Source organism: Schistosoma haematobium, chromosome 6, assembly GCF_000699445.3.
Source record: "Schistosoma haematobium chromosome 6, whole genome shotgun sequence".
Taxonomy (NCBI): Eukaryota; Metazoa; Platyhelminthes; class Trematoda; order Strigeidida; family Schistosomatidae; genus Schistosoma; species Schistosoma haematobium.
Genome location: NC_067201.1, coordinates 20,024,525 through 20,049,577, shown reverse-complemented (window position 1 = coordinate 20,049,577; position 25,053 = coordinate 20,024,525). Strand labels below are relative to the sequence as shown.

The window sequence follows — 25,053 nt, the reverse complement described above, 5'->3', positions numbered from 1 at the left end:
AAGCCGCACGAAACAATGACGATTCAGTTAGAAGCATATTTTGTAGCACTTCGCGAAAAGAATAATAGTTACGCGAGAGTAAACATCAATCAGATAATAAAAATATTACCCACAGAATATCCATAAAGTCATACTCAACAATGCCTGTGTTTTGTTGAAGAAATGTGATCTACGTGGAATCTTGCTAAGCTGATTGAAAAAGTGATTGCTTTGAATTTTATGTGTACAACCAAAGTCCTTATATAGTGTTGGGGACGATAGATCCCCAAAACTCATATTTTGTAATTTCATCTTATCGATTAAATGTGCAAATAGGCCAATTGATGAACTCATTCGCAGATTAAGTGAACTCGTGAAGCTTCAACCCTAACATATATATCTAAGACATACAAAAGTAGCTACGTATGAACCAGTAGGAAAAATAGGGAAAACACTATTAGTATACTTGAATACACTGTATTACGATCAGAACCTTAAGAATGTCTACCTACGTACTACAGCTAAGTGAGGGTTATAAACCCATGTGAGGAATTACGATTAATATTTACAGTTGACGCTTAGGGTTGGGATTAGATTTAGGGTTTTAATCACGAATTGGTACGAACTGTAATGCCATAACTATTTAGCCAAATCAATTAGTTAATTTCGCACCAAAATTCAAGACCCGCCATTGTTAATCTGATTGGTTCCTCCATAAATTGTAGCATCGCCGAGTTTGGTAGCAGTCGCAAGGGATGCGTAGCACGGATTATCCACACGTGGTGCCAAACGCCTTCAGCTAGGTGTGACCAGTTCAAATAACGAGGTCATCATCAATGTCGAAGACTTACAGAACTATTTCTTTCGAGGATTTGTTTTCTACCACGTGTTTCCACATGAATGTTAGTGTATGTTATGTACCCACAGGGATAAGAAATCAAGAATCAAATGGGTAATGAGCACCCAAATTGTTCTAAACTTGTTTTGTACACCCAGAAGGTACTCAAATCATGGATGGAAAATAATGTTGCCTTTCCGCAAGGAACAATTTTATATTAATTTCCCTCAAAGATGAGCAGCAATTAGTTTGTCAGTCGCAATAAGCGTTACCTAAAATTATTCAGTAAAGTATCCATCTCCTTTGTATAAATCAAATAGATCAAGAATAATAAGTAATTCGGTTGTTCGATACGACAGGTGCTAGAATATATGGTTAAGTAAATCAAAAACTAGCACAGTCAACTAAAAGTGAAACGGAATCGAAGAGACAATCGGAACTCAAAGCTATAACAAAATTATTTCAAATGAACATGTACACGCCCATTAACATCAACGATGACTAATTCACCACTTCGTACCGAGAGGTATGGGAAATAATTCGAGACCGGAAAGCATTATAGGTTATGATCTGAAAACTTAGCGTATAAACGAAAGTCCTAAGGGATTTTGTTATTAAAAAAATAAATACTTGATGAAAAATAACATGAAGCTTGATATTAAGCCTTTTAGATCAATCTGATAATATCATTGGGAAATTTGTGTGAGGTAATGAAGGTGAAATTAACTTTGCAAGAGTATATTGTGAACAGGTAGAAGAGGATAAGTCAGAATATAAGTAAGCGAGTGCGTCTTACAAAAGAATGCGCTCTTGCAATTATCGTTACAAAAATGTGATATCTGTTACCATAACAGATGCTATGGGAGAACAAACAACTGTGGAAACAGCATTACAAAGGTTCAATACAGCCTTCCTTCGAGATACTAACAAACTCCTCCACGAGAGCTAACAGGCGTAAGTAATATTACTTTCCAATTCTACATTACGGAAGAATATCTACCACCCCCAGCCAGTTGTTTGCATTAGTTTTTAAGGTATTTCTAAAATTCTGTGCTAGGTCATTAAAACAATGATGGGAACAGAGAATCTGATTTATTATTCTGTAACTTTCAACGTATTTGCAACATGTGATCATTATGAGTCAAAAGGACTGCAAGACCATGTTGGAGGAAGAATAGATTCTTCAGCGCATGAATGATGAAATCACTATTTATGAAACCACGAAACATCGGACCAAATGGAGCAGTAATCAGTGACGTGTACATTGTATCTGTCCGGAAACGGGTTTGATGAAAACTCCACTGAACTCGAGCACAGCAATAAAATCTGACCTTACATTAATTAAATATTAGAGTATCAAGAATGCGATCATAACAAGACCCAGTAACTAATTAAAATGATCCGAGATTTTTAACGTCTTGTTTGAAGTTTTTAACGAAGAGAAGGAAATCTTGGTTTGGATTATCGACATTATAAATGGAAGTTGAAAACTGTTCCAGAACATGCAGGAAAATGGACGAAGAAACGGAGTAAATAGGAAAAGACCAGTATCATCAGATTTTAAACGTGAATACGTTTGTCATGAATCTAATTTCCTATAGATGCTAATTCGAACATGTGACTCACTATTAACCTACTTCAGTGATCCGTGAATACATGCAACTAAGTATTAGATTTGCCTAAGACAGGGTTGGATTAAGAGTGCTGGTGGGCGGCCTATGCTCCTCCACGAGAAGTAACAGGCGTGTGTAACTAAGTATAAGATATTACTGACTAATAAAAATAGCAATTTTAAAAGTGACAAAAGTAGCCAATTTTCAGTGAGTAACATAACGTTTGCTTAGTATTATAGTTTTTGATGATGGAGAAGTATTTTCCACTATTTAACTCCGCCTGTAGCTCTTCTAGAGTTACTGCCGGCCCAAAGACCGGGTAAAGAAGAACGGTTGGGCATGGGGTTAGCGACCCTATCCCGTAGAAAACTAACTCGCTAAAAAATGCTAACTAGAAAAATAATTCAAACCATTTAAACTCTGCCCTGGGAGTTAGAAGGTCCTCATTTAGATGAACTACGACGCCTACTGGTGAAAGCCTAGTTCCTTCGGAAGCCACGAGGTCGATACCTCTTCTAACAACCAGAGCAAACATTTTTATAGGTACATGGAACGTCCGAACAATGTGGGAGACAGGGAAGACCAGTCAAATAGCAACGGAAATGAGGAGATACAACTTGGCAGTACTGGGAATCAGCGAAACCCATTGAACCCAAGCTGGACAACAAAGGCTAAATACGGGAGATGCTACTATACTCCGGTTATGAAGAGGAGAATGCTCCACACACTCAGGGAGTTGCTCTAATGCTGTCCAAAGTAACACGAAATGCACTTTTATGATGGGAATCTCACGGATCCACAATCATCAAAGCATCATTCAAAACAAAGGAGGGGATCAAATGAATATTATCCAATGTTATGCACCCATCAATGATAGCGACGACGACATTAAACATCAATTCTACGAGCGGCTGCAGTCAATCATAGAGAAGTGCCCAAGAAACGACCTCACCATTCTGATGGAAGATCTAAATGCCAAAGTCGGAATAGACAACACTGGATATGTAGATATCATGTGACGACATGGACTGGGAGAGAGAAACGAAAATGGGGAAAGATTTGCAAATCTGTGTGCATTCAACAAATTGGTCATAGGGGGCACAATATTTCCACACAAACGTATACACAAAGCTACATGAATCTCACCGGATCACACTACAGAGAACCAGACAGATCATATTTGCATCAATAAAAAATTCCGAAGGACAATGGAAGATGTGAGAACCAGGAGAGAAGCTGACATAGCTTCAGATCACCACCTAGTTGTGGCCAATTTAAAACTGAAGCTAAGGAAGAACTGGACAAGTGGACAAACAGCATTACAAAGGTTCAATACAGCCTTCCTTCGAGCTACTAACAAAATCAACGAATTCAAGATAGCTCTCAACAACAGGTTCCAAGCCTTACAAGATCTACTGAAGGAAGAAGAAACTACTATGGAGGACAACTGGGAGGATATCAAAGAAGCATTAACTTCAACGTGTCAAGAGGTTCTGGGCCTCAACAAGCATCATCATAAGGAATGGATCTCTATAGAAACTCTGGATAATATTAAAGAAAGGAAGAAGAAGAAGGCAGCAATTAACAACAGCCGAACACGAGCAGAGAAAGTCCAAGCACAAGCTGAATACACAGAAGCAAACAAGCAAGTGAAGAGGAGCATTAGAGCCGACAAGAAGTACGTGGAAGAACTAGCAACGACAGCGAAAAAGCTACTAGAGAAGGAAATATGAAGCAGCTTTACGATACAACGAAGAAACTAGCAGGGAAATACAGTAAACTAGAGAAACCGGTCAAGGATAAAGAAGGCAGACCAATCACTGAAATTCAACAACAGAGGAACAGATGGGTAGAATACTTCGAGGAACTCCTGAATAGGCCGGCTCCAATGAATCCACCGGACATCGAAGCAGAACACTCAGATCTTCCTATAGATGTCAATCCACCAACGACGGAAGAAATCAGAATGGCCATCAGACGAATCAAGAGTGGGAAAGCAGCAGGACCCGACAATATACCAGCTGAAGCACTGAAGTCAGACATCGAATTAACTAAAAACATGCTTCACCTATTCAAAAAGATTTGGGTGGAGGAACAAGTGCCGATGAACTGGAAAGAAGGACACGTCATCAAGATTCCAAAGAAAGGAGATCTGAGCAAATGTGAAAACTACAGAGGCATTACGCTACTGTCAGTACCAGGGAAAGTCTTTAACGGAGTGTTGCTGAACCGGATGAAAAACGCAATAGACGCCCAACTTCGAGATCAACGAGCTGGATTCCGTAAGGACCGGTCATGCACAGACCAAATTGCGACACTATGGGTTATCGTCGAACAATAAATTGAAAGGAAATCGTCTCTGTACATCAACTTCATTGATTATGAAAAGGCATTTGACAGTGCAGATAGGAGAACGTTATGGAAACTTCTTCGACACTATGAAGTTCCTGAGAAGATTGTCAACATTATAAGGAACTCATACGACGGACTACACTACAAAGTCGTGCGTGGAGCGCAGCTGACAGATCCATTCCAACTAAGGACCGGAGTCAGACAAGGCTGTCTACTTTCCCCCTTCCCCATTTTTCTGGTGGTCGACTGGATTATGAAGACCTCCACATCGGAGAGAAAACATGAAATACAATGGACAGCTCAGAAACAAATAGACGGTTTGGACTTCGCAGATGACCTAGCCTTCCTATCTCATACACACGAACAAATCCAGATTAAGACAAATCGTGTAGCAGCAGTCTCTTCATCAGTAGGCCTCAACATACACAAGGGGAAAACCAAGGTCCTCAAATACAACACGGAGAACACCAATCCAATCACTCTTGATGGCGAAACTCTGGAAGATGTAGAATCCTTCACATACCTGGGATGCATCATCGATGAACAAGGAGGACCAGATGGGCAAAACAAGGGCCGCATTCCTACAAGTGAAGAATATATGGAACTCAAAACAACTTTCAACCAATATCAAAGTCAGAATCTTCGATACGAACGTAAAGATGGTCCTACTGCATGGAGCTGGAACTTGGAGAACTACTACAACCATCATCAAGAATATACAACTATTTAAGCATAGTTTTCTAAGCAAGATACTCAACATCAATTGGTCGGATATCATCAGCAACAGCCTTCTGTGCGAGAGAACAAACTAGCTTCCAGCTGAAGAAGAAATTAGGAAAAGACGATGGAAATGGATAGGATATACATTACGCAAATAATCAAAGTGCATCACGAGGTAAACCCTAACTTGGAATCCTGAAGGGAAGCGGAAAAGAGGAAGACCAAAGAACACATTACGTCGGGAAATCGAAGCAGATATGAAAAGGATGATTGATGACTGGAAGGAATTGCTTAGGACAGGGTTGGATGGAGGAGTAACAGTTGTAAGTAAGTTTCTTGTTATTTGGTTGGGATATAAATAAAATATAACAGTTAACATCAAAATAATGATACATAACTACAAAAAAGATTCAATGCCATGGATTATTAGGATGCTTTCCAGAAACATTACTTCGAATAATACTACTCAGTAATGATAGACCTACTGGTCCAACGGGATTTGAAGAATTTAACATTGCTAACAGAGTTGGATTCAGTTTATTAGCGTTGGTAAGTCCAGGAAGTAAATGTGAATCAGAAATAGGAGTCCTTGAATTTAAGGAATTCAATGCTGAGGCAAGAGGTAAATTATGAGTTGCTGCTGCAGCAGCTAACGCAACGGCAAAATTATTTGGAGTTGACCATAGAGGAGAATCATGTGAATGATGAATAGAGCTTTGATGAGCAGCTGCAGCAACCTGTAATGCAGCAAGTGCTCGTGGAGAATTAGAAGTTGACAATGCATTATTCGGTGTACGCGTATTAAGCCTCGTATCTGTGAACGAAACAAAAAGTCATGGAAAAATCTGAAAGAAAACATATTTTAAGAAATATCAAACTAAGATCATAACATAAAGTTGCCTTCTATAGATTGTAACTTGTCTTCATTATCGCTGTTGAGTGATATTACTACCATTTACTTGACTTGTACTATACACAAAACTGACTTCTCATTACAAACAACTTGGTGAATATGATAATCTTACTGTAATTCAAACTACATTTCAGAAATAAATTCTTTCCTTCATAGCTAATCTTTTGTTGGATGCGAGCAATATTTCTAAGGTATCTGTGGTCAAATACTAGTAGCTTACGAATATCTACTCATAATGGCCGCGTTTCGCAGCCGTAAAGTAGAACAGAAAGAAACGGCCGCGCAGTATACTCGTAGATGTCTCACCTTTGCCATAAGTGACGTAAGTTGGTAAAAGCCAAACGAACTTTTTGAATCTGTGCTGAGATTTCGTCAGACACCAACCCATTTAGGCTGATCAGACTTCCAACATAAGTGAAATTGTCGACGTGTTCGACTACTTCACTCCCTACCCTTAGTTCAGGCCTTGAAACTATTAAACCATGACTGATATATTATTCTGATAATAAAATACTCCTAAAACAACTCAGATATCACCTTTGTATAACGAATCATTCGTTCATGATTTTTGCTTCGATTTACACACATACACTGATTCACAATGAAGCGTGTAAAAAAGTTACAGAACGTTTAAGTTCATAAGACAATTCATTTATCTTCAAGAGGACCCACCATCCAACGTATAATTTTATACTATTTATGAGAAGGAATGACAACAAAATTAGTGATATGACAATGAATCTATTATATCACATTAATAAATCATCAATTCAGTTTCAATTGCTATATTTTCACTTACTGGGACCAATTCGATTAGTTACACTTTGTAAAACTGATGGTAAGCCCAAAAGTGAAGAATTAGTTAATGACCCAATAGAATTGAGAGGTTTAATTACATTTGTAGCATTAAATCTTCGTATAGGGTGGCCTAGGAAAAACAAGTGAGAATAATAAATAAGAAGCTAGTGTATTGGAAAGAGCATGAGAATCAAAAAGTGAATGTATGGAGGTGTTAGCAGGACATAGATTGAATTAAAACACGTTCTGTGAACGATTGTGTTGGTGCACACTGATTGACTAGTTCTTATGCAATCAGCGCTAGTCAATACCTGGAGAAGACTCTAGAATCTTCTCATGTAAAAAATATAACATTTCTCTTATTGTGCTTCTGACTTCCATCTAACCTTATTATTTGGAATGTAATTTCCTTCCTGTTCAACCACGTTCCGATTTGGTGACTTGTCGAGTGTCCAAGAATACTAAACAATAGGAATAAGCTGGGTTGTAAATAAGGGAAATCATAGCAGGAGAAGATATGATCACATTGATAAGAAGTAAAACTTCAGTCAACCTTTAACATATTCTGCGCATAAAAATCCTTATCTTGACAAAAAGATAAACCGACAGAAGGAGTAATGTATCAGTCAAAACTTTATTTGAAATTTTCATGACTACATATTATCAATGTAGAGAAATGATCTCCATTGCAAAAGTAAATACAGTTAAGTGAATATCAAAATTAACCAAGGTAAAAAAAAGACTCAATAAGCAGTATTTATGATAGAAATATGAGTAGAAGAGTGTGAATCAGCACAATGAAACAAAATCAAAGAAATGGATTTAACACTACATAAACTATAATTTATTAACTTGTTTACTTTACGCTAGTAGGTACATTTTCTAATGAACATATAGAATAGTGGTCCTAATTTGACCCATTGAACATGAGGTAATCGTAAGTACATCATGTACATAACCACCATACATACTCAGAAATGATTATTCGTTTTTAATGTCGAATACCTGGTTGAGATTCCAGCAACAATTGTGATTATTGATTATAGATAGTGTGACATAGATCAGGTATATTCACTCTCTAGTTATACTTCTTGAGTTTCAATGTTTCCCCAAACATAACTTCACATTCTGTCTTTTCGAACTATATCCTCGATAGTGAATCATTCTCATCACTGTTACAATTATTTCGACCCCTTTACTATTCACCTTGTTGTGGTAACGTGGTTCAGCAAATTGAGTGAACACATATTTGTGGTAGTCTCTTATAACTTGCTGGAGTTCAGTTCAACTATATCGTGAGTGTGTCAATTACTAACCGATCGTACTGGATGACCGTTGTGGTATATCACCTATCAACCGAAATTAGAAATTTGAGGCACTAAATTTCAATTCAGTAATTTAAAATTAAAGCATTGAGATGAAGATCCTGAGTTTCATTTCTTATTGCTAAGATCTGAAAACCGCCGCAAAACTACTATAGTCTGACCCTAAGTAGCATATCAAAATTGACATAAAAACAACTTACTACTCCTGTATCCCAATACCTTAACTTTATAGTGATCATGTAACCCAAAAATTTAAACTCTCTAGAAAGATTCGCAATAAAACTAGTATACAATATATACTATTCCATAATGTACACTAATTAAAAAGTTTATTCTTCTACTATGCAATTAACCTTTCCTATTGCCAGAAAAACGAAAATAAATCAAATTTGAATTAATAACTCTCATAGTTGAGGATGAAATCACCGAACTTAATATATATAAGCTTGGAAATGTGTAGCGTTTCACCCCAATTTTATGGATACTTACCAGAAATGCCAGGAATGGAAGTGATATTCGATACAACAGAATTACTAACAGAACATGTCGAAGCTATTGAATGAGGTATATGTCCAGTAGGCAAAGCAGGATTAGGACAAACAGGACCAGGTATAACTTCTGAAAGCGAAGAAATTGTGTTGGGAGCCCCTGTTGCAGTATTCGGGTTTGTATGACGTGGTGGTGGAGATTTCGGTCGTAATCGCTCAATTTCTTCAGTTGTTCCCAGCAACAATCCATTAGGGTCTTTATTAAAATTATTAGCATATATACGCGGGTCATAATTCGATGCAGATAGTTCATTACCTACAGTCACCCAACCCTAATATAAGAGAAAACGCATTATGATGAAGGCGGGACTAAACATTCGTAACAACTTCATGTAAAATATTACATTCAATCTTACATAGACACTGTAATCCATTAAAATAATGTAGATGTTCCCCAGTTAATATGTATTTTTCTGCATTCTCTCAGTCTAACAACTCTGACAAATGTTATTTTCTAAATTCGGAAATATCGCTAACCTTGATTCTGTTGTAATTGAACAAAGAGAATCACTTAAAGGTTAATTATATCGACTAATAAAACTTCCTTTTCAACATGGAAATAAAAAAACTTATCACAGGAAACCTTGTAAGATGTTGGTCACTGTGACAACATTTTTATTATACTGTATGGTCAGACATAGTAACAGCCCAGCTGATTTCATATACACATCTCACAACTGATATTTTATTTACCGTACACTTCTGAATAATCTGGTTCGCATATCTATAGTCTTGCGGGAAATTTCCGATTTTTCATCATTAGGACGAGTATTTTTAACTTTGTCTTCCAAGCAATTAGTTCTGAGGTTGACAAATTGTCATATTAAACGATCATATTAACATACATACTACATCAAGTATGCGACCGGAACGTTTTTAATTAAGAAACACACATCATTTGTTAGTAAGATAAATACCATCAGCATTAACAATGCAACTTCATTCAAGAGAAGAGTGTGAATAAGCATTCTTTCATAGATCCATTGCAACGGGGGATTATTTGAGTGAGCGAATGCTTAATAATAGTTCGTAATTTGCGTGTTACTCAAGATCTGAAGTTTGTATGGAGAGATAGATTCTCACAAATCCAAGTCGATTTATCACACGATTAGTTTGGAAAATGTGCCTCCACTTTCTAGTACTTTAAGTTTCAAATGTTTGTTTAATCTGATATCAGTTTAGGATGAAGCCTATTAGTAAAAATGATTCATATATGAACAAAGCAAATTATTAAAGTCAGAAAACCTATATTATTATATATATGTATGTATGTTTCACTCACGGGTCTTAATGTACTATCTCTACCGAATAAATGTAATCTTCGTCTTCCAAGACAAAAATGTTCAATAATGTGAAAAATTTCAGTTGGTTTATCTTTGGCAGCATAACTGCCTTGTGGAGGAGCTTCTTCAATGATCAGATCAATGTCAATATTAGCATGAATAAAATCTCCATCAGTGGAACGTCTAACAGTTCCGTGTATACCCATTAAGCAATGTTCTTTTGTACGTTGAAAAACACAATTCGGTTCAAGAGCTTCATGTCCTGGATTATTGATATTTGTTTTGATCCAACATATATCTTCACAACGACGAAAACCCCATTTACGTAAGCACTAGAAAAAAAAATAAATCGACTAGTCCTTTCAAAGGAAAATGAAAGTTGGAGAGATAGTCTATTGATAAAAGAAGTTGTATAGTATACATATGATGGATACATTTAGTGACGTTGGCATATATTATCGAACTAAAATAAACTGAATAGTCACTTGCAGTGACTTAGATAATCATTAATGCTTCTTTCAAACCAGAAGATTTATTTACTTATTTGTGAATGTGTTGTAACTTGAGACAATGCACATATCTATGCGAGCTTCTACACTGAGGATGGCTGGCTGACCTAATATATAAAAATACTAGTATAGCTGAGCACCAGAATAGATATGCCATACGAATAGAATAGTAAAGTCGCTGCGAAGACAGTTGTTAAGCGTGTTTAGGCGACAGAATTCACTGTTTCAACGTGATGCGAATGAGTTATCATCATATACACTGCTCAACCGCAACATTACTAACGTAGTGTTTCAAGAACTAGTCAATTTTATTATTTACAGTTGATAAAGAAAGTTTGAAACACTTACTTTTCGAGCAGCATCCAAACCTTCACCTGACCCACACCATATCCAAACAAATGCACGTGGAGCAGCGATTTGTTCAATTTCTAAACGTTCAATCTATACCAATAATGGTAAACAGGGAAATATGTACATTGTTGAAAATTTCTTATAACAATGACAAAAGAGACGAAATGTGAATGTTGAAATGTCAGTTATATTGAGTGGTGAGTTAAAATCGCTGTTCATTGAGTTCAAGCAATCACCCTTCAAACTTAACAATATACTTCACAATGGATCCGAGTTTAAATGTGAATTACAAATTATTAGCTCAGGTTCAGTCACAATTGAAAAAGAATAGATTATGGATATAAATTTCAGTTTTTGCGACGGTGTAGTGAACATAAGCTACGACACAACGAAGCCAATAGAGACTCTGACGACTCAAATTCAGATCAAGCATCACGTTGGATTCTCCGAAGCATTTTAAACTTTAGAATAGTGATGAATATGAATTGCTTTTACACAAAGCCTATGTTTTTATTTCGGGATTCCACAAGTCAAAAGACTACTAAGCTGAAGTTCTGAAAAAGATAGTTAATGAAGTTTATGTCTGTCCATACTTAATGATTCCAAGTACAAATATTTCTAAATGAATAGTAGTATAGAAAGAAAATCCAATTCTCCAATTTACTTTATCAATAATTAGTGTTCAAACTTTAAAGTCTTTGATGACAACCAATTCTTCGAGTGATTTGAGCACGTTTGAGTAATATTGTAAAATAACCGATATGCTGGAAAATCGATAGATTCTACCACTGGTTTGATCAGTATACTGAACTTTTCAAAGACAATAGAAGCTAAAACCATAATAATTTTTCGGCAACACATAAAACCAGACTGGACTGATTAATTTGACTTTAATTTATCCATAAATTAATCTACTGGCAGTTTCGTTTTGTCTATTACTGACGTTCATTTACCACTTTTTATCACATATTGTGGACTACTGTACAAGTGTCCCATTACCCTTATTTTATAACCAAATATGATTATAATCACAGTATCATCTACTGTAATTCAGTTACTAAGTACAGATTCACATACTTGGTTTTGAGCCACACTCTATATGTGACGGTTTGTGATACTAATCGATTGCTTAAATTGACTTATTTGTTGCAAAGTTCGTACCAGACCTTACTGATTCCAACGATGCTTTTCGCTTGATAAATCACACATATTATAATAAAAATAACAGCATATTGAAAACACATCACTACGCATCATTATTAAGGTTTGGTAGTTGAATTTAAACTGTTCTATTCTCAGTATTCTGTAAGAAATAACTGTCGAATGGTTTAACAATTCAACTAACAGACTGTGTGTAGGTATAGAATAAAAACATGAAGTATTAAGATCAAATAGAATATTGATAAGATTGGCAACAGTAAGAGAAGTAATAAACTGAATAAACTAACCTCATCCCAACTCCAATATTGATCAAATACAGCACCATTCATTCGATGATACTCTTCTAAAGGAGGTTCAATCAGAATAACATCGAATTTTGAGTCTAACTCATTTAAATCAAATGTTCGTAAGTCAGCGCACAAATACATAGGAGGTGTAGCCTTTGACTGAATGTACTGATCTTTCAATCGAATTAACTCACGTAATTTAGGATATTCTTCAAATCGATTTCTCAGACCTGAAATATATACATATAAAGAAATAAGTACTTAAAACTTATACTGTGAATATTTCGACTGTGTTGTTATGATCTAAGAATTTAGATGATAAACATTGAATAACCTACATAAACAATATGATCATGACTATTATGTCTTAAACAAATTAATCATCTTTATGTTGAAATTGGCTGACAAACAAGTCATGTAATAAGAAATAATAGGACAATTAGAAGAATTTAAAACGTACCAGTATCACGAATAAAATTCTGTGGTCGTTCACCAGTATCCACAAAATGTTGACAGTAATCATTATGTGGATTAGCACTTTGAGTTCCCTACATAATAGAAACAAATTACACAAAATAATATGTTTATCATATTGAAGTGAAAGTATAAATTTCAATCCACAGATTAACAATCTAATGAGTTCGCCTCCTTTAGTCTTGCTGCCAACACTAGGTGAGGTTAGACGCAGGATATTAGGGAATGATGGTAAATCAGTCGATGAGGTTGTGAATCTCGATCAACTGAGATGGTTGGGCCACGTGTTGCATATGCTTGAACACCGATTACCACGACGCGCAACATTGACCAGTGTTGGATACGACTGGAAGCAAGTTAGGGGCGGCCAAACCAAAAAATGGCATCAGTGCTTGAAGTCACTAACTTCTAGTCTGAGCCATGTTGATAGATATAGACCACTTGGTTGGGGTCTGCGTGGATATCGTAACCAATAGTTGGAGGCTCTTGGTAACATGGCTCAGAATCGATCACAACAGCGTAGGTGTGTGGTGTATACTACTTATATTGACATAAGTAGTATATGATGTTAGTCGTGAACAGAAGGTCTGGCAGCAAAGAGACAAGAGGATCGAACAGTAAAGAATGGAAATAGAATGCAATTTGTATGAAAATGCAAGAATAATGAAGTCAGAGTCATTTTGAGACAACTGGTGGACATTTTGCAAATTAAGCATTTACTATTTGATTGTTAGATTTTATTAACAAGTCCTGTAATTTTGTGTTCAATACATTCAATTGTCCCCACCCGTGTTTTGTTCACTACAGGTGTATACACTCTTTGTCTTCCCTTAAACTATGAGATTAAAATCTCTTCATATCTTTCTTTCTAATAACTAATTCTTTCTTTCTGTACTATACCCCTATACACAATCTTTCTTTTATATATTACCACCATTGAATTAACTACTTCTATGAATCCGCTGTTTATCCTGCTGTGCTAATGAGGTATGGCAACTTGGACCGATGTATATATGTGCCTGGTCCTACGTTGTAGCTGACTGACTGCCAACACTACGTACAACATAGAATAAGTTTGGAAGACAAAATTAACTAAGAAATTTCCATATAAAAAATGACAACGAAATAGAATAAGATTTCCAAAATTTAAAACAAAACAAATAAGATGGATTAGTACTGCTGGTATTGATTTTCATAACATCACCAATAAAATGGATGGCAAAAAAGATCTCATAACGCAATTTCAGTAAATATGCACATGCTACTGTTAAACAATAGAAAAATGTAGTATTGATTATTTGGATGTAATTTCAAATAATGAACTGTGAAATTTTGTATCATACAGGTTAGCCAACAGACATCTGTTGATATCAAATAATCACTTAATTGTTTCCTGACGTTCAATTTTCGTGGCATTGAACAAAATGCCATTTTGACGCATTTATTTCAAATAAAAGACAGAAACAAGGGAAACACGTTGGAAAAGTGGTTTTTACTACGATATGGAATTGGAACCCTAGATCTTTAAGATGAAGTTAACCAAGATAATAGATAGGAACTCCTCTGCAGCATCGTAGTTTGATGGTCACGTGTTTATGGACATGATGCTGGGTTGGATCTCAGAAAAGACATGGTGATAAAAAAACTCTAAAGTACGACAAAACAAATGCCCAGCGTTCCTTGATTTCCAGAACATCTTAGACAGATGTCAATCCGTAGTCAGAATTACTATAAAAGCTTGAAACATGACTTTAGGATGAATAAATTCCAATTTTTGTGTGTTTAAAGAATTCACTATTGGTACAACAGTTTGATCACTGAAATACAAATCCACAGAGCTTTGATATCTTTTCATCCAGAAAATGACGAATTCTGTCTTGTATAGGGTAATTGAATCACACGAGATGAAATGGTTGGTGATAATCAATGCAGGTTCTGGAATAAATCTGAACTGATGTAAACTAATACATCACATCAACACGAGATGAATTTTAAAAAAAAGAATGGCAACAAAGTTGAAATAATAACTGTACCAACGATAGTGAAAATTTTAAATACATGGAATGGAAAACAGAAGTTAGAAGTATGAAATAATATTAAAACCCAAAATTTATAGAAAGGTGATAAATGAATACAAGTGTGTCGATGCGATCGACATTGAGCCATGGTTATTCCCAAATATCTCTAACTATTAATAACAATTATCATGCGAACATAACCAGGTAGTCTACGCTTATCAACACGAGTCAGATCAACAGTCAGGGACTTTAAGAACTGACAAAAGAAGACGAGTGGGAATTTATGCTGCGTTTGATTCTACTAACCATCGTAATTAAGTTATGAATGATAAAAAAGTACCCATGATCATGTAACGAGTCCAATTATAACATGATATAGAAAATCTAAAAACATACGGGAGTCAATTTAACATACATTCATTTAAAATGTATAGTCCAATGGCAACAATGAGAATTTAACAAACTAAACAGAGTTTATCCACTTTTATTATCGGAATATTTTTGTATTAGCGGCCACAACTCCAATACCTATCATATTAAACTTCGATAAACTTTTATTACGGGGCAATTTATACTTTGTCATGGTCAATAATATTCAAATCAGTTTAACTAACGGCCCACAGAAAGTTACACTTCATAGTAGGAGTGAAGAAACCTATCATCAAGCTATACACAAAGAAGCAAAGAGGGTTAATTCCAGTTAGTGAGATTTTTAAAAAATTGCACAATTCATGAGTTTATTTACTATAGTTACTTTCTAAATGACTATTCATGACAAAACCTATCCCCACCCTTGTCATAAACACCCCATATATATTAAATTTCATCTAATATTTCTCATAGCTTAGTAAACATTTAAAAAAGGCTCATCTCAATAATTAACTAAAAACATCATACTTTAAGAAAAGCAGCTGAACCAGTAAATGTTCTGACGACCAAATCACAATTAGAATCTCCTGTTTTACCAACAACATTGTCGTCATTTGAAGCTTTATCTCCTATATTACTGCTTGTATTTGTTGATATACAAGATGACAGTGTTTGTCTTAATTTGTCGCCAACAACTTCAAGGCTGAATTTATCCCACTGTTGTATGATTTGTTTATTATCTTGATTTAATGTGCCGGATTCGCCTAGAAAAGACTGTATTGCACGACGAAGCTTAAGACTAAGCGCTGGGCATTTTAAACGAGAAATAATTGGTCTGTTGTAAAAAAAGATTTTAACAAGAGATAATATATACTGACTGTAGGATATTGAATTTGTCTGTCTCTAAGAAACAACTTAAAAAGCTTGTCAGAGGTCATTTTAAATGGATACGCATAAGTATAAAACAAAATAAGCATCACAACTAAAACCAGTGGAAATAAAATCGAGTCTTTAGCCGGACATTTGTTAAATAACCGAAAAACTGAAACTCATTTATGGCACTCCATTACTGATGTTTGCGTGTACAAGACAGGTTCGCAGCCTAAATACGATGTTTTGGATCAAATCATTTACTTTGATACTGGATAGAGGGAGTCGATAACATGGCTTTACAGTCCCAATTTAGCATTTGGAGTTAAGAAAAGTGACGGTTTAGTGGTTAAGGCGTTCGACTTTCAGCTATGACTTCAGTTTGGGCGACCGTTTCTTTAGTGTGACTCATACACAAGTAACGGATGAGTGGTTTAAACGAATTATAAGTTGACGAAATTAGTCAGCGATTCTGCCAACCACAAACTATGAAATAGCTGAACTAATTGCGAACTACTGAGATTGTTGGATAATGTGAATATTCATAAAAATCCAAAGCAACCCCAGACTTCTCAAATAAAATCATGTGTAAACAGCAGTTGACAAGTATATCCCAGATGAATAAAAATTACCCAAACATTTGGATACAAAAGTTCCAAAACACAAAGTATCATGTTATACTTAATCGTCGGGGTATTTTTATGGATCTTACTTTTAAGAAGACTCGTCCCGTCCTATGACTTACGACTGGATAAAAGGTGGGATCTTGTACAATGTTACGGACGATACAAACCACAATAGACTTCGACAGGAAGTTGACCAGCCCTTTATTACGCATCCCTAATCATTGTTCACCTTAACGCGCAACGCCGACTGATATCGGAACGAACTGGAAAAAACGGGACGAGGCGAAAAAGGTAGGACCGACACATATATTTCTTCACTGAGACGTGAAGACCTTGGTTAAAACCCACAAAAATGCGTTTGGTCTTACCCTTATTAGCCATCACACAACATTTTGAACGCGTCATTAAACTATTTGTATGGTACATTTAAATGAAATAAACCCACAGAAACAACTGGGGTTATAGATGCACAGTGATTGTGTACGAAGAATCCTATCTCTCACAATGTAGCGCGATACATATGATAAGAATAGGTTGCATGTGGTTGTGAGAAAGTTCCTACTAGAATAACTTAAGTCCTCTGTAAACATACAAATCAAGTATGGAATGCAAGGCTGACAAAAGTACAACTTACAGAATCGCCCGCTTCCTACAAACGTCTTCGTCAAACTGTAGGTAGGAAGGTTTGCGGTAGCCAAGTAAATCTGACAGAGTAAGACTGAGTTGATTGCTGTTCTCTAACCTCAATGAGAATGAACTGTTCCTCAGAAGATGTCGTAAAATGAGCCGACGTCGCCTCAATTGACGGTCTCTTAGCTGCTTATATCTCGCCCGGGAAACCTCAACACAGTCAAACGGGTTGCCGTAATCTATTTCGGTGGCCATACTTTACTTGACACTTTAGACACCTAAGGACAAAGTTTACGGAGGAACACGTTTAGAAATATATAGATCCCTTTCAGCACATATATGCTGAAGGATATAGTAGCAAGAACTGAAACGAACAAAGAGAATGTTTATTTTTTTGATAACAAATATTTCTGTCTACAGAGTTTCGGTAGGGGCATTGAAGACTTCACGTATGATCAGAAAACCAGAAACCGCAGAAGCGAACATTGTGATGCTTTTCACGAGCGACCTACCGATCTAGATTTAGATATGCAGCTACCTACCACTTGTATGGGTCATTGTAAATGCTACGGAAAAAACCAGACTTTGACTTTGCAGCAGTCTCTGACCTAATAGAAAACGGAGGCCCAAACATCGCTATGTAACGCTAACTGTTGAATGTAGTTCCTAATCCTCAATCCATATCGAACAACAAATAAGTGAAATATTGTCTGGTAGGATGTTAACCTAAGATATTTAAAGGCGAAACTTGATTAACCTGATTTACTAATGTATGAATGCCCTTTAACTGCATGTTGCGATGTAAATGCTGTCATGCATCACATGTTTCTATTTGCGTAGATGCTAGGTGAAGATGGTTTGTAAGCACTTTTTCTGTATTTAAAAACAACTCAAGCCGTTTTAAGGGTAGAAAACACTTGCCAATTTATTAATACTTGTATGTTAGATCACAGGTCAATGGACACAGGTGTCCCGAAGACATGAATATTCTCTTTAGTCCTAAAGATACCACAAATAATCAGAGTGTGACGAGGCCCTTACCCGTAACGCCTATGTAGTCGAGGTGTACCAACCTGGTAAAATCAGAAGTCGGGAATGAATGGATTCGAAGTTATATCTAGAAAGTTGTCCATTTGTTGAGGAGCGTTTGATTTATGCTTGCTAGTAGTTGCAGGAGATGAGTTACACAGTGTACCCATTCGTTATCATGGGTGTATCTAGTAAAACTAATGGGGTTAGCATCAATCTCGAAGACTTACAGAACTACTTATCTTGGAGATTTATTTATCGCTACAGTCATGACGCTTAACGAAGTTACTGATCTTATATTATTATCATGTGCTCACAGGTGACTAGCTTCGAGAAGTAATTTTCGGAGTTCTAGTGAGGAGCTGTGACCAGTGGAGTTAAAACCATGTCGGGCATACAGCAGTTACTCATGAAAGACGATGGGTGATGGCCCAAAAATATCGTGGATCGGTTGAAGATAGACATTAACGCTGTCGGATGCCGGCTCAGTGGTCTAGAGGTTAGGCGTTTGTGCACGAGACCGAAGGTCTTTAGATTGAATTCCCAGTGTGATGTCGTGGATGCACACTGCTGGGGAGTCCCATAGTGGAACGAGACGGCAGTCCACTGATTCTAGAATTTCAGTGTTCGTCTAACACTGATAGGCACATGATCTCAATTAAATCCCATAGTATCGTTCATTATTATGAAACTAGATGTGAGTCGTTAAGAATATAACAATGCCCAATCTTCGAGTGTGTTGTTGCTCTCTAGTTATGTAAGCGAAGATTTCTATACCATTTTTACATTTATTAGGAGGATTGTAGACCGACAATCATATAGCTAACAAAACGTGGTAAAAATATCCTCAATAACCCGTTCATTTCTTATCCTACAGTCCTGAATAGGTTTCTTACACTTTTAGGTTAATTAATTCCACACATGGAAGCTAAAGCTAGATTGATACAGTGCACAAGAATAAAAATGTGTAAACTGAAAGGTATCTAGAAAGAGACTATGTTTAATGACTCCATATGAGACTATATCTGTGCTCCTGTAGTCAGTTTTGTTTCATCGACGATGAATACTGTTTTAGACTGAATTTTCTTGATTTATTATATGTTGTATTGGTCTATTTCGAAGATTAAAAGATTAAACTGCTTTGATTGTAGAGACGGTAAATGAGACTTGGTGTGAAAACAATTTTTGTTATTATTCGTCCTCAACCTTAACTTGTACAACTAATTTTGTTAACTACAACCATCCTTTCACCACAATGTAAAATGGCCTGTATACTGTGATATCACATTGTTTACTACTCACACGGTACATATCCTTTGAACCGCATATTTTGTTCTCTATCCGGCAGGTATCCCATTTTCAGGGTTTCCAAAATACTGTCTCGTTTTTTCCACTCAACCTACCTAGCACCATATCATGATCTCACCATCTCGTGATCTGGAACGGATACGTGACCGAGCGCTTCCAGCTGAGTGAGTCCAGTAAAACTAATGCGGTCAGCTTCGATATCGAAGACATACAGAGCTATTGATTTGGGGGTTTTATTTACCGCTACAGATCACCCCTCCTAGTAGGGCAATGATGACTCTATGAAGTGGCCTGTCAGAAGTTTAAACCAACTAGTTTGTCGTCGGTAAACACAATTCTGATAGCTTGCTATGTTCATCAGCGTCTGGTCGTTTTTCCAAACTATAAGGGTCCATGTGGTACAATATAGTAATGAAAAACAGGTACGATGAAAATTTCGATTCACCGTTGGTTTCTTCATCTTCTACAGCCGTCCTAGAAAAGAAAAAAGGATATGTAAGTACATGTCGAACTACACTCGTGCGTGCGTGAAGACACGAAACGGACGACGACTTATGAGTTTCTTAAACATGCAATAGCGTGAAGACGATTTTTAAAACAAAAAAACACGTAAGCAAGCATATTAGCAGCAAAAGCCTTTGTTTCTTGTTTTTCTGAAATAAAAAAATATACACGAGTATATTAAAAGTTGTTTTTGCTAATTCACACAATAGTTGAAAAAAATTCCAGACGAAACAGTGTTATCAAGTGTCATGCGTGCAGTAATCGTTTAGGTGTTCTGGAGACCTTATCTTTCCTCCAGAAAGCGTTGTTCTGGGTTGGTTATCAGGTACTAACGAAGTATGGTCGTGATTGCTAATTATTTGGTGAGGTACCGTAATTTTGAGACTCGTGTCTTTCTACTGTATCGAAGGAAAGTGGATATGAATGGCGCTTCCTTCTAAATACGCACTTTTGAAGCAATCATTGCTGATTCTGTCGTTAGTTCCACTCTTATCAATGATATAGAACTTGCATTTACGCTGAGGAGCTTTGAAGGGTCCTTTGAAAGGTCGTCGAAGTGAGTCGCGGTGTACAAAGGCGTGTGCACTATATCGTAGGGTAGGTTGAACGAAATCACCAATTTATTTCGGTCAAGTGGAAACAGGTTTAACTGAAAGCACTGCTTTTGCAAGCCTGCTCGTTTAAGAGTTCAGATCCACATTCCTTGAAGAAACTGAAGAACACACGAATTCTCCTGGGAGTCGGAGTGTCGTTTCATAAACGTGTCAAGCTGCAGTGCATCCAATGTCAGCATTGCGAATACCAAGTAAGACGAGTGAAAGAGCGTCAGTCCATTGTAAAACGTTTGCAGCTGGAAGTAAATCTTTAAGCTGTCAATGTGTAAGGGCTTAGGTTGGTTGGTTAGGAGTTCACCTCAAACAACTAAGCATATATCAAAACAGTAAAGTTCAAGTATTCTTTCACTTCCTTATTTTGTATAGGCATTATACCTCCTATTATCTTATATTGATTGCTGAGAGGCTTTGTTTCTCTGAACAAATAATCCCACGCTCTACTGTGACTGCGCGATGATCTTAATAAAGACCTATCCACTACTTTTCCGGTTTCTTCTATCAATAGCACGAGGGTTACCTAGAGGCACAAAAAGTGAAAGCGTTCTGCCAACTCCTTTACTTGTGGGTGGTAGGTGATCGTTTGGAGTCGTGCGACTCCTGACAGTGTAGTTAGATGAAAGAAAAGTTCAGATATAAAGTGGTGTCCATGGTCTGTAGTGATAGTCGAAGGGCAGCCAAAGTTTGCTAACCAATGTTTGCCGAATGTGTGGGCCACTGTTTCAGCAATAATTTTCATGATTGGTACTGCTCCTAGTCATCGAGTGAAAAGGTCTACACATGTTGAGCAATAAAAGTATCCATTTGGTTAGGGTAAAAGTCCTACCAAATTCAGATACACGTGGTCAGAAGTTTTGTATGAGCCTAAAAAGCCTTTGTTGTGTCTAATTACGTCAGAGTTTTAGCAGATTACACAGGAACGTGTACATCCCCTCACATCGTTTTTCATAACAGGCCAACAGAATCGTTCTGCAATGAGCTTGATGGTTGCATAAACACTTGGATGAGAAGGCTGGTGCAACGCGATGAAGACGTTGTGCAGATAATGTTTCGGCACGATTGGACGATTCTTACTTGTGGATGTGTCACATAATAAGGTTACCTTACTTGTTGTTGAAGACAATTCTTGCTGAAGACCAGTGTCTTCTTTTTGGAGTTGAGCGAGTTTGAGAAGGTCGATTCATTGGAAAATGTTTGAGAAGGTAGTGCAAAATAAAACGTCTGTAACTGCATTGTTTGCATCGGAAATGAGTTGTTTATCTGAAGTAGACTGCAAAGTATAGTCTGGTTGTCAAAGGCTCATGAAGTGAGTATTTGTCTGAAGATGAGCTTAAACAGAAGGCAAGAGCTTAGTTTTTGGTGAGAAGAGTGAATTCTCGGACTCCAACAGTATTGAAATTGCTGGACAGCTTAATAAACAGCTAGTAGGTATTTAGATGGTAGTTGGAGGTAGTCAACAGGAAACCTTGGACGCGGGTTTCGTGCTACTTGGCACTCGTCAGCAAGGTGTACCTGTAATCTTGAGGGAACTGATGCTCCCTGGCGGATTCGATCTCGTGTCACCCAGCTTCACAGTCAGAGACGTTACCAGTTCCACATTGCAACATGATCGATAGCTTTCGATCTGCACTAATAAGGACTAGACAAGCGTGACATTGATCACCACCCAGTGATCAACCAATTGTGATAGCTAGTAGGTTCCTGCCGAAAGTGCGACACTTCGATTCGATGTCCAGCAACCGTCTCAAGAAGAATGTCAAAGGTTGTTGCTTTTCAGAGGTCGGATGGCTTGATTATCTGGAAAGTCGGTTCCGGTTTGACATTTCTGAATATTCACAGTGATACCGTGTTCTTGCAGTCGTTCGAAGACAAGGTCAAGATGCTGGAGATGAGAATCTCTGCCTGGACTTGCAATCAAGCAGTCATCAACATACGCATGTACAAAGCCAAAACTTCGATAAAGGTCATCGATGAATATTTGGGAAGTCTGTGGAGTATTTTCTTAACTGAAGGGCATGCGCAATATACGTGGAGACCGGAGGGTGTGGTGATATTGGTTTTGAGAATGTCACCAGCAGCCATAGGTATTTTTTTACATGCGTTAACCAAGTCGATTTTCGAAAAGACGGTTGTATTTTTCAAGGTAGCTGTGAAATCGTGAATGTGGGGCAACGGGTAACGATCAGGAACGGTTTTCGCATTCAATCGCCGACAGTCTCCAGTTGGACGTCAGTTGTTTCTATCCTATTTAGGGACCATGTGCAAGGGAGATGCCTGTGTACTGTTTGATAGGCAAATGATTCCGAAGTCTATCATATGGTCGGATTCATTTTTAGCCAACTTAAGCTTTTCAGGAGCTAGTCGGTACACTTTCGAAAATACAGTTGGTCCTGTGGTCGTGATGTAACATGTAACGTTGCCGATTACACATGACAATTCCGGTTGCGTTTGGTAAATCTCAGGGTACTTATCGAGTAGTTTTTGATAGTACGGATCGATCATTATTTGCCTTACGGTGACAGTGGATGGTCCACAATCGGAAAAAAGTTACACCAACAGATAATTTAGTATTTTCATCTGCTTACCTCCGTTTGAGAGTGTCGATGAGTAAATTATGGTGTTGTAGCATGTCAATACCAATAATTAGCATGAAAAATAAGATCCAGTGTATGGATTTGCGTAAACCTATAAAATTATTGTTTACTTCGTTATTAGTACCGCTCTGATAATAGACGTAGTCTTAAAATTGTAGATTTACCATGATGTAATTGTCTAATCTATAAGATCTTACGTGAAAGTCACATTATTATCTACACCAACCCATCGCATCGTGACAATCATCAAGATATGGTGAAGAACACGGGCTATAGATAGAAAAATATATTTAATATGAATAAAAGGTATATAACTACACTCAATAATGATCACGCCTGCGAGTCTGATCCGTGCCATCCGACCAATTCAAATTGGATTCATCTCTCCAACCTTCCTCATCGTTGACTTATTCTCCGCTTTAAATGTTGAATGTATATTTTCCCAGTTGTCTCCTGTCTAGCTTTGAGGATTGTGTGATTAGGGCCCAGTGCCACTACAAATCTACGTCGAGATACACATATTGCTCACCGTGAGTCGCGATGGGTTCCCCATTTGTCGCTCACAATTTGAGTACTGCTTCGTGAAGTCGATCGTTAGAATTACCTATAAGAGCGCTTACTTCTGCGCTAGTGTCTACGAAGTAGCGGACTTTTGTCCTCATGTCACTGATGCATAGCAGACGGCTATGTTTCATCGGCTACAACTACTGTTAACGTGTGCTGGCTGGGAAGTTTCTTGGAGCGTTTTTCGTGTCGGTCGGTTTAGGGCTCGAAAAATTGCAGGGCCTTCTAAAATTTCGAGGACTTTCTGTACTGATTATGATCCCAACAACAATCAGGGTTATCTGTCTCTCGTGATCTAGAGACAGACAGCTTCTCTGAAAAGCTATGGGGAGTTGAGGAGCGTCTACGCTCATGACGAATACTAAGGTAACGTGTCAGACTTCTGTGACGTCATTCCGTGCCGTTAAATGTTTTTCTTTGACTTCGGCGTTTGAAGTTCTGGTGATTAACAGAATTTAGTCGACAGATGAAGCCAGTTCATGAGATAAGGACTGTTTGAACCTGATGGGCAATCTAAAATGAGAAAAGTTGTCTAAACAGGCTCTTGTCAAAGGTCCATCGGCCAGTGACCTCTCACATTCGTAGTAACATCTCTGTTGCTGAGCCATATTGTAGACAGATGTTGTTGAAGAGTTGATGTAACCTCTGTTGACTGGTTGCGAAACATCACTAGCGAACATACTAGGTGTGATGCATTTGTTGAAATCGCGCAGTATTTGAGACTGTATCGTTTACTTTAAATGCCATCGCGTTAATAGGTTCGAGTCCTGGAGTGAACA

The 25,053-nt window shown here is 37.3% G+C and overlaps 1 protein-coding gene across 1 annotated transcript; it reads right to left on the bottom strand.

Moving 5' to 3' along the window:
- Nucleotides 1–411: 411 nt before the first annotated feature.
- Nucleotides 412–18,456, bottom strand: METTL14_1 (N6-adenosine-methyltransferase subunit mettl14). Its single transcript, XM_012941799.3, has 11 exons — nucleotides 18,422–18,456; nucleotides 18,207–18,374; nucleotides 17,669–18,172; nucleotides 16,067–16,373; nucleotides 13,138–13,225; nucleotides 12,678–12,907; nucleotides 11,227–11,319; nucleotides 10,369–10,701; nucleotides 9,028–9,358; nucleotides 7,215–7,343; nucleotides 412–6,316 (listed from the first exon to the last, which is right to left on the bottom strand). Exons 3-11 carry the CDS (start codon nucleotides 17,917–17,919, stop codon nucleotides 5,913–5,915), a joined length of 2,166 nt encoding a protein of 721 aa, XP_012797253.1. The 5' UTR covers nucleotides 17,920–18,172; nucleotides 18,207–18,374; nucleotides 18,422–18,456; the 3' UTR covers nucleotides 412–5,912.
- Nucleotides 18,457–25,053: the final 6,597 nt, after the last annotated feature.

Excerpts from the sequence above, each read along its gene's own strand:
- METTL14_1 (XM_012941799.3), bottom strand. The coding sequence starts at position 17,919 with ATGGCCACCGAAATAGATTACGGCAACCCGTTTGACTGTGTTGAGGTT. Across the intron at positions 12,908-13,137 it reads GAATTTTATTCGTGATACTG|GTCTGAGAAATCGATTTGAA; the intron begins GTACGTTTTAAA and ends TATATATTTCAG. Across the intron at positions 6,317-7,214 it reads AACTAATCGAATTGGTCCCA|ATACGAGGCTTAATACGCGT; the intron begins GTAAGTGAAAAT and ends TTTCGTTCACAG.